The sequence below is a fragment of the Psittacula echo genome, assembly GCF_963264785.1.
Source record: "Psittacula echo genome assembly, chromosome: Z".
NCBI classification, from domain to species: Eukaryota; Metazoa; Chordata; class Aves; order Psittaciformes; family Psittacidae; genus Psittacula; species Psittacula echo.
Window position 1 is genome coordinate 9,995,143 of NC_137742.1, and position 14,679 is coordinate 10,009,821.

A 14,679-nucleotide genomic window follows, 5' to 3' on the forward strand; every position below is an offset into this window, starting at 1 on the left:
TCTGGGCATGCCAGTGGTCTTTGCCAGAAAGACACTAATCTAACAGCAAAAAGCACCTTGTATCTCATTTGAAAAGGGCAATCACTCCCTCCCTTGGGTGGATAAGGGCATTATGATACCTTTCTACCTAAATTGCTTTCAAAGATTTGTTTGCAAAGACAACAGGGAGCCAGCTTTCTCCGTGTTTATCTTACCTGAAGAAAGAAAGAATACAAAGTAGATAGATACCAATTCTCACCACTAAAAACAAAAATTAAAATTTCATGAACTATTCTACCTCACCTAGTCAATGCCTCTGTTCATTCAAAAGCAAACTGAATATGTGAGCTGTACAGGCACATGTGAACTGTGCAGCAGTGAAGAAGTATTTATGAGGTACATGTCATAGCGGGAGCTAGAAAATCACAGCACTATGGCTGTATATCAGTCAGGAGTGAAGTGATTGCTTGCAAGCACGCACACATTCACTCTCTCTGCAAAGGAAGTTATGACCCTCTCCATTCAGCCAAATGCTATGACAGAGAGCGCTCTCAAAATCTGCATATCACGTCAAATATTTCATTCCACAATACTTCGCACCCATTCCTGGTATGGTGCCTAGCAAGTCCTTAATGCTTAAGAGCCAAATGGCTGGGTCTCAGAGGATCTTGTGCCGCTCCCTCTTGGAAGAGGCTAATGTGTGCTGACACTGGCACAGAGTACAAGGGTAGGAATCCTTCAGTGTCTTCACCATGTCACTGCTCATTTCATTAAATAAGCTAATGATTGCTTCAGGAGTAGCCTGTAGTAACAAAAGCTCAGGGAAAGTATTTTTTTGCCTCTTAAAAGGACTCTACTTGCAGGAAGAGCTAAAATTTGGTCTTACCATGCCTGTCACTTTCACCACCATGCCAGCAGCACCTTGCTGAAAACACAAAGGTGCCATGCCAGTTGTTTTTGACAGTAATGGCTTATCACAGCAGAGAATTTCCCATTTACCACAAAGTACTTTGGCACTCATGGGCCTGGCTCATTCTACTCAGAAATTCATTTACAAAAACAATTCAAAAAGAATCTGCTAACACAATTAAAACAAAGTTCAAATTCACAACATTCAAGTCTTTTACAGTTCGGGTCCAGTTTGTCTCTCTTTTCACATAAAGAAAGATAAACTGGATATAGAACCATAGAATAGTCTGGGTTGGAAGTGACCACCACAGGTCATCTAGTCCAACCCCCCTGTAATCAGCAGTGACACCTTCAATTACATCAGGTTATCCAGAACCACATCCAACTTGGCTTGAATGTCTTCAGGGATGGTGCATCCACTACCTCTCTAGGCAACCTGTGCCAGGATTTTACCACCCTCATTGTAAAAAATCTCTTCCACACATGCAGCCTGAATCTCCCCTCTTTTAGTTTAAAACCATCACTCCTCTTCCTGTTCAAAGAAAGGCAAAATAATGGTTACATTTACAGGTGGCAGCACAGAGCAAAAACTAAGATTATTTAGCCTAGACAGGAGGATTAGAAAGGATCAGCTGAGTTCATTCTTTCAACCCTGTCTCAAAATTGAATTTCATAAAGTCCCTAACAGCTAAGGTTGATGTCAGCTACCAGAAGCTGCAGCAGAGCATTAAAGAGCAGTAACTGATTTTTTTTCCAAGGGAAAGGTTAATAATATAGCCAGTATTGTAATTCACTTACATCAAGACAAAATCTAACACAGCAGCATATTAGGTAATGCACACGCACACACTTTCCCAATGCTGAAGAGTATATCGGGAATGAGAGTTGGAGGAAGAGAAGAAGAAAAAGGGAGCGAAAGTACATTAGATCTCCTTCAGCAGTCACAGAAGCCAGAAGAAAGACCAATATCCTGAGCTGCTCAAGCAACGGGTTAATTGTATTTTGCTACTGGTTTCCACAGAATTTTACAACTGTCTTCATGCAGACAGTTACTGACCAATCTATTTCTGCCCAGCATCCTGAAATGAACATGCAGAAATTAGCCAGAACTACCTTCCTTTTCATCATAAAAGTTAACAACTTCAGGAAGAGTGAAGTATAGCTCTGGTCAAGAGAGGTCTTTATTATTCCATGTATTTACTGCAAGCCAGTCTTCCTGGAAAACTTTCAGCATGCTGCTGGTTCCTTTTCTTCTCCAAAACAGCAAAGAATGTTTTACTGCATGTGAAAACCCTCCATCATTGCACAACTAGGGATGAAAATTATGGAGAGTTTTAAAAAAGTGACAAGGTGAGCGGAATTAAAGTTCAACTTCCCTATTACTCTGCAAAGGACTTTTAATAACATCCAATAAAAATAAGATTAAGTTTAAAAATAAAAGAGAACTAAGTATAAAATAATAGTGTTCCACTAATTTTACTTCTCAAAATTAATGTTGCTGCACCTTCTATTTTTCTTTGAAGAAATGTCAGGCAGAAATATCAAACTGTCCTCGGGGAAAAATCACAGCATCTGAGATTTAAGAAGAATCCCATGCTCAAATGAGTTAGTGTACTACTATTCACCAGGGAGCAGTGTATTACGAGGAACAATGTAATAAAAGGCTTTTTTTAATATTAGAATATACCTCTATATATCAACAGTGGCAACAGTGTCCGAATAGCTCCAACATCTGACAATTTGTAACCAGCCTTCCCAGCAATCTACTCTTTATGACAGCCTTAACTAGACATTTTCTAACACATAAGGTAGGATAAAATACCGTTGCAAGCATGAAGAACTTCAGAAATTACTAAAATACTGTGTAGCAAGAAATCCTATATTGGTAAAAATTATTAGCAGGCAAAATGGTCCACTGGATGAGGATAATCAGAGAGAAAATATTCCTAGCTGCAACCAAGACTTATTGCATGACCTTGAGCAAGTAACTTAATTTCACTGCCCAAATTTTCCAATATAAAAAGGACAGTAATGCTTGCCAATTATTGCAGACATATGAAATCTATGGCAAAACGCATTTCATTAATACCTAAGAACCTACATTTTGTTCTAGAAAAACTGTGCCTTTATAAGTTTCAAAATTCTTCATAAATTCTTAGTATGGACACTAACTTTTAGACCAAAGGACCCAAGATCATCTCATGAGATGCTCCCCCCTGATGTACAAGGGCCTGATAAAGTCTCTGCTAAAAATCGAGAAGCACTCCTCAGTTTTACAGCCCCTATGTAAAAAGCAGATTTCCGCAAATTCTTAAGTGTTAGGGACACAGAGGGAGAGGCAAAAATCTCCTCTCTCAAATACAATCTATCTTTCACATCATTTATCTTCATGAATGCAACAAGCACTGGAATGAAACATCAAAAAAAATGTTTGCTAAAGCTGAGAAACTTGCACTATTTCAGCCTCTCCTTTCACAGCATAGGGAGAACTTTAATGAATTAATCAAAGCAAAAGAAAATTCGGCTAGATAAATTAAAATTATACTGCACTCTTTATTGCTCTACACGTGCAAACACTTCAAATACTGATTAACATGTCTCAGCCACAAGATCACCAATCCACCTTTAACATGGCATGCCACGTTAAGAGGTTACCCTGAAAAATAACCACTACAAATTTTCATATCAACAAAGCTTGTCATTTCCAAAAGACAATATGTGTTTATTTAAAGCACATGATACAGCAGCAAACAAAACCCTAGCCCTGTGACATGTGTTTTATGGATGAACTACTGCAGGTCATAAAACTTTGGCTTTTGTATTCCATGCATTTAAAGGGGGGCTGGGTCAAGAAGCAAGGAAAAACGGATCAGGCTGCTTCATTACTCATATCTCTTTCAGCGAGAAAAATTACCTTATGCAAATATTACATTTCATAGAGCAGTTCTACATTGCTTGATGTTAATTAGAGGAATGACTCTCCTTAAACATAATGTATTTTCAGGTGATGCTTATTCTTACCTGGCAAGTTCTCTAATTAAGTTTGCAATGCGCCTCTTGTCCTCAGGACACAAATCCTTTAAAGAAGCACTCTTAATTCCTCCTTCATAAGTGACCTGAAAATTTAAAGTGACATTTTAGAAAGTACTCTTTAAAGGAGAACAAATATTTCATAAGATATTAAAAGCATTTCAAAACCTAGTAACTAGAAGCAGACAAATTCCAACTGGAAATAAAACATGATTTTTTTTAAATGTAAGTACAGTTCAGTGAAACAAATTACCAAATTGTGAACAATTCTTTTAATAAACTCGTAATTCAAATGTAAGCTGCTAACTTTACTATTAAATATTTGGGTGAAGTTTTAAGACATACACTACCCATTGGTTCATACTAGAAAAAGGGCAGTAAGTTTTCATGACTTGGAAATCTAGTGCAGTGATATCCAAATCTGAGTTCACACCTTATTATATGAGGATCCTAAAAAAATTTAAAAATAATTTTTTTTAATTAAAAAAAAAAATAAAATTCCGCCTTAGCATTTATGACCAAAACATTAAAAACAGCAAAAAAGATATACAATATATCATTAGTAGATTGTATAAGTCCTTATTTGGAAAGATTTTTTTAATACATGCCTTTTCACATGCTTTTTCTTTTTTTTTTTTTTTTTTGTTTTTATCACTTGTTTGCTACCTTCATACCTACTATTTCTCAAAGCGAATCTTTAACAGACTCCAGTACTTCAGTTCTTTTAATGCACTGGTATTTGCTATCAATGTCCACCAGAGGGCACATTGCTGCTCGTGTTTGCAGCAGGTCCTCGGATTACTGAGGTTACTGACATTATCTACTTCAGGTGTTTCCAAACAGAAACAGTTCTAAATTCTAAATTGTTTTTCTTTATCAAAAACTTTTGACATCAGTGACTTGGTTCTCCAGTGCTAGTGTTAACAAAAATCCTAAGATGAAAGCTGCAGTAAAAACTGCTATTCTGTCCAAAACAGTTTAAGTATTTCCACTTAATCTGATTTACTTATTTTCAGTTTAGATTTTTACAAATCTTCAAATATTACAAGCCTTCCCAAAGGCATACTGTGCTTAACATGATATCCAAGAATGCTACCAAATGCCTTGCAGGTTGTTGCTCAGGTTATTCACCACTGTGAAATGTGCTGCAATTAGGGAAGCATGCCACTCTGGCTGGTATTCTTTGGTGCCTACTCAGTCACCTGGCCCACGATTTCTTTAATAGTCAGTCATCACAATGCTGATTTATTGGCTCTCAAAAGTTGTTGCTCTTGATCTCACAACTTCAGCATGTCATACCTTACTTACAGCCGGTATTTACTGGTTTAGTGTTTATCAGCTGGGGGGCCTGGGCTAAGGTTTTTGTTTCACTGTACTTCATGGCAATGACTTGTAATACAATAGACTAATTGATCATGAATCTGGGCTGGTATTCGTTCCCAGTGTGGTCATCACCTCTATACTTTCGGAGGTATATAATGGAAGTGTTTTGCAATTACATATCTCTTTTTCCCTCCTCGGGTGGTCCAGCCTATGAAGAAGACATTCCCTCACACCCTCCCCACAGCGGGGCTGCCAGAGTAGCGCGCTGCCTCGGCAGGCACAGACAGCATTCGAACCCGCGATCTTCAGTTTACGAGACCAATGCCTTACCGCTTGGCCACTGTGCCTGACCCTGCTTAGCTTCCAAGATCAGATGAGACCGGGCATTTTCAGGGTGGTGTGGTCGTAGGCTGAGTACTTGCGCAACTAAGCAAAGCAAAACAAAGCAGAGGTGTCCAGGCTCCAAAAACAAGATTTCACCAATGCGTTGGCCAGACACACTGTGAGTCTTGGGAACCTGGAGATAGGTGCTGTAAAGGTTTATGTGGATTCAGCTCCTTTAAGTCCAAGGTGATTACATTTTGCTCGTCTTTTATCAGTTTTGCAAGTCTTTGAAGCTGGTAACACCCCTGCCATCTTCAGTGAGTGCTTTCCAAGCTCTGGCATGATGTTCCCTTCTCTTTGCTTCCAAAAACAGTCCAGTAACTAAGGTATAACACAAGCCCACTAGTGCTACCACCAATAATAATAATGATATGGGAAATAACAAGGGAAGAGAATAGTTAACACAAGTTAACACAATACCTCACTGAACCACCTCTGAGCATACAAAGCAAACACTGGGTTGCTCTCCCCTCATTAGCAGTAATGGCAGCTGATCTATACAGATCAGGAAGGAAGTGCCCCCTTCCATTCTTTGCTCATTGCTTCTTGAACAATAGCTTGAAATAATTAAAGAACTACATCACTTTTGAAAGAGATTTTGATTTTATACAGATTCATGTTACATCCACCTGACTCTTCAGTACATTCTTATTTTAACTTAAGTGGATTTCCCAAAGGGAAAGGGAGTGGTAAAGTAAAAAACTGGATTTTCGTAAGTCAAATAAGATTTCAGGGCTTTTCTTGAGGATATTGGATTTCACAGTTTCCTTCCAAAACATATGCTATTTACAGTCATACAAATGAAGATATAATTCTTAAAGTTAACTGAATTCAACTAAACATAAGGTTGAAGGATCTTCATTTCCCATGCTAAAAATATCTGATTTATTTTTATTTTTGGCAGCCTGATGATGGAACTTCTTTAAGAAAAATTAGAAGTAACAGGACATTTTTCACTTATAAAATAGGCACAAGCTTGATCACATTAGTGAAGGAGATTTAAACAGAAGGTACTCAAAGCTATTACTCAAACCTCTGTACATACTGTCAGACAAACATTAGTGGTATGAAAATTAAAACCTGAAAAGGCAGGCTCGTACCATAACACATGTCAAAATGAAGCTGTGGAATTATACACAGCAACAGCTCCACCATCTAAATAAGATGAAAAATGATACAGAGGCCAAGACTAATGTCTCCTTCCAGATTTCTGTCCTTTCTGCACAGCTCAGGGTAGAACTCAGTTTCAGAACTCAGTATTTTCTGGATGAAACACATTACATAAACGGGAGATTCTCTCCCTTTATAAATCATGCCTTGGAAGATCACAATTTGTATGAAAGAAGCAGACAACTTCCGTCAAAAGGAAATAGGAAGATGGGAAATTTTGGTCAAGACCAGTACAGCAAACCACTGATTCATCAAAATCACCAGAAAAGCTCCGTAGCTAACAAGACCTTTTTGAAATCTTCTCCAAAATTCTAGTTCACCTTTCTGGTACTCAAGTCCAGCTGACTGAAGAAAAGGTAAATCAGTTCTGCCAAGATTCGTATTAAAGCAAAACTCAATCCATTCTCTTCAAAAGCGGATTCTGGTAAATCGTAATGCTGAGCTACCTACTAGTACAACAGTGTAAAGTGTGTTAAAAGTAAAGCAATCAGCTCTCCCTAGAGACACACACACACCACCTTTAAGAGAATTAGTTGTGTGCTAATGAGAACTCCTTACAAAAAGAATTTTGTGAAACGTTCTTCTTCCACAACAAGTAAAATGTACTTGTTCTGTTTGTTTCAAGTAATTCAGACCTTATCTTCAAAGTTAGAATACAAACTTTCCAGGAGGATTTGGCAAGGTTAAAAAAAAAAAACAGAAGGTTAAAAGAGATGGAAAAGAGAAAAAGCTTCAAACACATTTTATTGTCAAAAATATAAGAACATGTTTGAGTCTCCAATCAAGATTTCACATATGAGGCATTCTATTATAAAAAAAAATAAAAAAAAAAAAAAAAAGGAAACACAAAGACCATTTCTGTCCTAACAGCTCTCAGAGAAAGGGGAGTAAAAAATCTCTAAACAATGCAATCAACACATCATACAACAAAACAGATTTTAATGTGACATATGAAGGCATCTGACTTGCAGATACTTAGTAGGAAGAGATATTTCTACATAAAGATACTGCATAATGGAGGCTATTTGTGAAATTCCTCTGCATGTTACTCAACAGCACCATTTGCAAAGTGAGCCTATATAGCAGCCTACTAAAAGCAAGTACTGATAAACAGAGAAATGGAAATAGGTAAGTCCAAGAAGGACCCTAAAAATGAGTAATAGTTATGAGGATGTCATGCTAAAAGATGTGAAGGGCAATGACACTGTCAAAGCAACGACAGCTGAGTGATCTGTCTTCACATCAGAGTTTTGAACGCACATGTAAGGCACATAGCATTTACTTAGCACACAGAAGACACAAACAAGGACATCTTAGCGCAAAAAACACTGCATGATAATACAACAGTGATTCAGAAGCAGTCAGAAGTTTTACATCCAGCCTGTAAGTGAAAGCATACCAAACCCTAGTGAGTAACAGACTTGCCCAAGATGACTACAACGCATGGGAATTAACAGTACTCAAATGACTTACACAGTCCCTGTACTATGCAAATCAGGTTAGAAAAATGGCACCTCTCAACAGATTTATGAGTATCACAATACAGAACAGCCTTTCAAAGGAAACCCCACTGCCCTGAAACTTCCAATGCAATAAACTGTAGAAAAAGCATCACCTACTGTAGGACTATACCAGACAATTCAAAGCAAATATAGTATCATCTGATAAAGCTATTTCTACTACTCAGAGTTATTTTTAAATTTTACCATCAGAACTAGAAAGTGATTTTATACTCCTAACATGAGTAGACACACCAAAAAGGTCTCTAAAAAGAATCTTGCAAGTCTTGTTTCTAAGCAATATGACTAGTGCAATGAAACTGAAACAACCTCTTGTGTGTTTGGCCAGTAACATATAGGTAGATACGGGGCTACTCAGAGCTACACTCTCTGTACATATACACACATAGAGAGATAGATATTATCTGTCTTACATAGACCCAGTTACGTACCACTTACATAAATTTGCACATTCAGCTTTTGTTCTCTTTAGGTGGGCAAGCGGTTTCAGTGGAAAAGTAATTTTTGCAAGTAAGCCACCATGTAGGTAGGCAAAAAGTGTAAGAGATTGCAAAAATAATAGCACACTAAAACTGTTTAAGTTTTCAATCCAAAGATTTTCTGCCCTTTTTCTACTATGCGCACTCTTAAGAGCAAGGAAAATTTGCCTTTACTGACCTGCTGCCCTGTCAGATCTCCTGTGCTTCTAACAGGATCCATGGGAATGGAAGCAGCAGCTGCAGGCACCTTTAGTTCAGTTTCACTTTTCTGATTTTTTGGCAAACACCTTGCTCTTAAATTTCCTTTTGTAGCCACTCCTGCAGATGACAGACAAGCAGAACAAAGAGATTAGAAAGTCAAAAGGGTCCCATCTCTTGCGTCTCACAACAGGACTTCCACAAAGGCATCCATGCCTTTAGCAGCATTTTTTTAAAAGAATGAGCATTTCAGTTATACGTCTGCAATACTCCCCAGCCTTTCACTCCACACAAAATTTCATTAAGATGAATATATGAGCACAGCACTGAAGTGCACTCAGCCACACGAACATCAAAGTAAATTCTAAAACACACATGCTGTCTCTGACTGACCTTCAGTACTAAAACCTCTCTTTGTTTAAGATGCAAAAGCATAAACCTGAGCTTCTGCTTATAAGCTTTAACATCCCCATGTTCATACACAAGGGAGAGTAACATTTCTGAAAGTCTCTTCCACGGAAGTGGAAGAATATCTCCCAGAATGAATTTTCATTTCCATCATTTAGTATCCCTGCTTTCTTTCCAAGACAGAGCATAATGATCTGACATTGCCTGGCTTGAACTATGCTAGCTACAAAACACAGGCAGAGATTTTTTTAATAGAGCTGTTTGGCCAGTAATTTTGACGAGTAAACATGCTACTCCAAACCTAGAGAGCTGAACTCCTTAAAATTTATAATTTCTAGACATACTCGGGACACATACACCATTTTACTAATCATTTCACATTATTTTTCAGGACCTGGTGTCACTGCAAAAGCTGTGTTTGAAAACAATTAGAAAATTCTTAAGGGGGACTAGTAACTATCTTTTCCCCAGAGATGTGCATAAGCATGCACGGAGTAAATCCAGGTCAAGAGAACAAATTAAAATTAAAAAAAAAAAAAAAAAAAAAAAAAAAAATTCTTTCTTTACACTATAAATCTTCATTTTAATTGACCTCTTCAAAATCTACAAAAGACCTGAACATATACAATGCCTCAACATTCTTTAGAGACCACATTAAAAATGCAGCTTACCTTGTAGATTGGATAAAACTATGCTGTACCTACAACAGAAACAACATCCCTGAAACTGTTCATCTTATACTGTATGTTTATCTAAGCAGCAGAGGATAAATCCTCTACTATAGTCCTGTATGTCCCGTTACAAGTTGTGATGACTGTAAGGTACTCTCTGTACTTTAAATACTTAGGTACACAAACCAGGTACCTGAAAAGACATTGCAAAGTTTAGCATTCACAGGAAAAACCTTTTGTTTATGATTAGAAGGTCATACCTGAAACAGATACCATTGGCTGTTTCCCATCAGAAACTGCATGTGGCTTTGTTAAAGGTAATAAACCAAGAGAGCAAGCTTGGCCCATTAAACGGAACTACAAAAGTAAGTATTGTCTTAATTTTAAAAGGCTGTTGGATAAGAAAACAAACTGGCAACACACTGGGAGCACCAAAAGCAAATAAAACTTGACAAGAGAAAACAAACAACACAGATTGCTAAAACAAAAAGCATTATTCTTTCTTCACTGTGCCTTAACTTTCAGTCTGCAATCTTACAGGTTACCTTCACAAAAGATTCCAGGGACCAGGCCCAGTTGCAAATGCAATTACTAAGATAATGAACTAATACTCTTTATTTAAATTAAGCAGGAACCTCTTGATATGTAGGGAAGACAAATTCTGGAATAGTGTATATTCATACTGCAATGAAATACATTTTGTATAATATAGTCTAAGAAACATAAACAAGGAAAAATGTAAAAGGTTTCAAAGGAAGTTGGTCATTCTCATCTGACCATCACATGACCATCACAGAGCCAGGCTCTTCTCAGTGGCAAACAATGATAGGACAAGGGGTAATGGGTACAAACTGGAACACAAGAGGTTCCACTTAAACTTGAGAAGAAACTTCTTCTCAGTGAGGGTGACAGAACACTGGAACAGGCTGCCCAGGGGGGTTGTGGAGTCTCCTTCTCTGGAGACATTCAAAACCCGCCTGGACACATTCCTGTGTGACCTTATCTAGGTGTTCCTGCTCCGGCAGGGGGATTGGAGTAGATGATCTTTTGAGGTCCCTTCCAATCTCTAACATACTGTGATACTGTGATACATGGTGAGTAAGAGATGAAAGCCTTAGGACTGTTTGTCTTTATGAAGTTTCAGGAACTTTCAAATAACCCAGAGCTTTAACTGTTACATTACTTGACAGCAGAAAGCACTAAAAAAAAAAAAAAAAAAAAAAAAAAAAAAAAGAAAGAAAATTACAAAAGACTGGGCACCATATTATTTGTGCTGTTAACAGTTACTGAACTTGAATCCTTGTCTCCCAGAAGTCACTAAAAGTAGGACTTGACAAAATTCAGGGAAGGGTGTAAACTACAGCATTTTCCTTCAAGCAACAGTTTCATTTAGCTGAATATAAAGATTTTTATTCCCACATAAGTAACTAATATTATACTATAGTGGAAAACAAAAAGACAGGGTACAAAATATCTTTAAACCCCTTCACTCTCCTCAACCTGCTAAGGTTGGCAAGTTAACTCAATTACCTAATTCCTGTACTGTTTACAGTTAAATGTATTTAAGTTGTAGCTGTCTTCATGCAAGAAAGTCAATTGTGGAAATATTTCAATTAACCTAAACAAATTATCACCTTAACTAAAATTTTATTTTGATAGTACAATTTCAAAAACTTGATTTAATAAATTACCACATGGTGGAAAAAATTAGCAACAGACTAGATACTTCCTTCTGTGGACAGCAACTTCAAACTCAATCAAAACCCACTATCTTGGCACAATGGAAAGGCTGATCACGAGCTCACTTGTGATCTTGTTGATTCATTGTATCACTTGTAAACAATTATCACTCATCAGTCTCACACCAGTTTGAGAATATGTTCACTTAGTACCACTGGCAGTCACCTCTCTCTCTATAAATAAAGCAAGCACTTGTGTTTTTATCATGTGATGAACCAGGTGAGGAGCTAAATAAACTTTGAAAGTAAAGCACTGTGTTCCCTCTTTCCAAAAACACCAAGGTAAATCAAAAGTCCAAGTCTGGATCACAGCCCAGTGCAAATAGCTGTAAGAGCACAGCTGCAACAGCAATTTCCAGGACACTGAGGAGACTATCTCCAACTCATACTACTACAGGAAACAACAAACTTCAGCACAAGCGATTGCATTGTCAACTGACATACGGTGAACCTGTGTGTCAACACAATGTTATGTAGGAAATAAAACAGATTTACCTAAATAACTGTATTGAGTTTGCATGCCAATGTTTTGATAGCAGGTGAGCCACAGGGGTGGTTTCTGTGAAAAGCTCCTAGAAGCTTCCCCTGTGTCCAGTGGAACCAAGGTCAGCCAGCTCCAAGACAGATGGCTTACTGGCCAAAGCCAAGCCCATCAGCAACGGTGGTGGCACCTCTGGATAACATGGTCTAAGACAGCTAGAAAGCTGCTGTGCAACAGCAACCGCAGCTGAATAAAGCGAGAATATGTGAGAGAAACATCCCTTCAAATACCAAGGTCAGTGATGAAGGAATAGAAGAGAAGTTCCAGGCACTGGAGCAGAGATTCCTCTGCAGCCTGTGACGCAGACCAGAGTGAGGCAGGCTGTGCCCCTGCAGACCATGGAGGTCCATGGTGGAGCAGATATCCATCTGCAACCCATGGAGGAACCTACACTGGAGCAGGGGCATGCCTGAAGGAGGCTGTGACCCCAGGGAAGCCCACACTTAGAATCATAAAATCATAGAATAGTTAGGGTTGGAAAGGACCTTAAGATCATCTAGTTCCAACTCCCCTGCCATGGGCAGGGACACCTCACAATAAATCATGCCACCCAAGGCCTCATCCAACCTGGCCTTGAACACTGCCAAGGATGGAGCATTCACGACTTCCATGGGCAACCCATTCCAGTGCATCACCACCCTCACAGTAAAAAATTTCTTTCTTATATCCAATCTAAACTTCACCTGTTTAAGTTTTAACTCATTACCACTTGTCCTATCACTACAGTCCCTAGTGAAGAGTCCCTCCCCAGCATCCTTATAGGCCCCCTTCAGATACTGGAAGGCTGCTATGAGGTCTCCATGCAGCCTTCTCTTCTCCAGGCTGAACGGTCCCAACTTTCTCAGCCTCTCTTTATATGGGAGGTGCTCCACTCCCCCGATCCTCACTTTTCCCAGGAACAGGCTGCTGGCAGGACCTGTGGCCCATGGAGTGAGAAGCCCATGCTGTAGCAGGTTTGCTGAAGGAGCTGTGATGCAACAGAAGGGACCCATGCTGGAGCAGCCTGTTCCTGAAGGATGCACCCCGTGGAAGGGACCCATACTAGAGCAGTCTGTTCCTGAAGGACTGCACCCATGGAAGGGAGCAGTTCATGAAGAACTGCAGTCTGTGGGAAGAACTCACATTGGAGAAGTTCATGGAGGACTGTCTCCCATGGGAGTGACCCCATGCTGGAGCAGAGGAAGAGTATTAGGAGTTCTCTCCTGAGAAAGAAGGAGCAGCAGAGACACGTGATGAACTGAGTGGGACCCACATGCCTCATCCCACTGTGCCACCCTGGTGGAGCAGGCAGAGAAATCTGGAGTAAAGTTAAGCCTGGGAAGAAGGGATGAGTGAGGGGAAGTTGTTTTTAAGATTTGGGTTTACTTCTCATTTTCCTATTCTTACTTGATCAGTAATAAATTAAACTAATTTCCTCGAGTTGAATCTGGTTTGCCTGTGACGGTAACTGGTGAGTGATCTCTCCCTGTCCTTATCTCAACCTATACGCCTGCCACTTCCACCCATAAGACTCCTTTAGGTTGGAAAAGACCTTTAAGATCATCAAGTCCAACCATTAGCCTGGCCAATGGTTGGACTGCCACCCTAATGTCTTCAAGTAGCTGAGCCTTTAACTCATCCACATGATCCCAAACATCAATGTCAACTCCTCCTGGTTCTCTGACCAATGCAAACACATCTCTATAGCCAGGCTTTTACAGGCTGAACCATCAGCACCACCACGAAACCACCACCTACTCCATCTACATGTCCAGCCCCACACAGTGTCTCACAACTGGAGCTTGCATATCTTCCGCAGATGAAGCCACCGCAACCTCCCACTTGGCCCTCACAGAATCACAGATTCATAGAATAGTTTGGGCTAGAAGGGGCCTTCACAGGGCACCTAGCCCAGCCACCCTGTAATGAGCAGGGACACCTTCAACTAGATGAGATAGAACCCTCCAGCCTTTGTGTCCCCCACAGAGTCACCCTAAATCATAGAATAGTTACGGTTGAAAAGGACCTTAAGATCATCTAGCTCAAACCCCCTGCCATGGGCAGGGACACTCCACACTAAACGATGTCACCCAAGGCTCTGTCCAACCTGGCCTTGAACACTGCCAAGGATGGAGCATTCACGGCTTCCTTGGGCAACCTATTCCAGTGCCTCACCACCCTCACAGTAAAGAACTTCCTCCTTACATCCAATGTCATGCTTTCAGTCAAGTTTTGACACCCGTCACAGAAGACACATCTTTTTCTTGCTGCCTGCTCAGTCTCCAGCCTGTTTCTCTCTGTTGACTCCCTTGCAAGTTTCCATAAGCCGAACCCAGTTTCCTCATTTCC

General features: G+C 39.5%; 1 protein-coding gene across 1 annotated transcript in view; it reads right to left on the reverse strand.

The window, feature by feature from the left end:
- KIAA1328 overlaps nucleotides 1–14,679 on the reverse strand; it is a gene marked incomplete at both ends in the record, with an annotated part of 171,574 nt that overhangs the window by 156,385 nt on the left and 510 nt on the right. Inside the window, 3 exons of the mRNA XM_080637342.1 lie at nucleotides 3,910–4,004; nucleotides 8,973–9,112; nucleotides 10,332–10,367. Of these exons, the coding sequence (XP_080493468.1) occupies nucleotides 3,910–4,004; nucleotides 8,973–9,112; nucleotides 10,332–10,367 (271 nt within the window). The remainder of the gene's footprint in view (nucleotides 1–3,909; nucleotides 4,005–8,972; nucleotides 9,113–10,331; nucleotides 10,368–14,679) is intronic.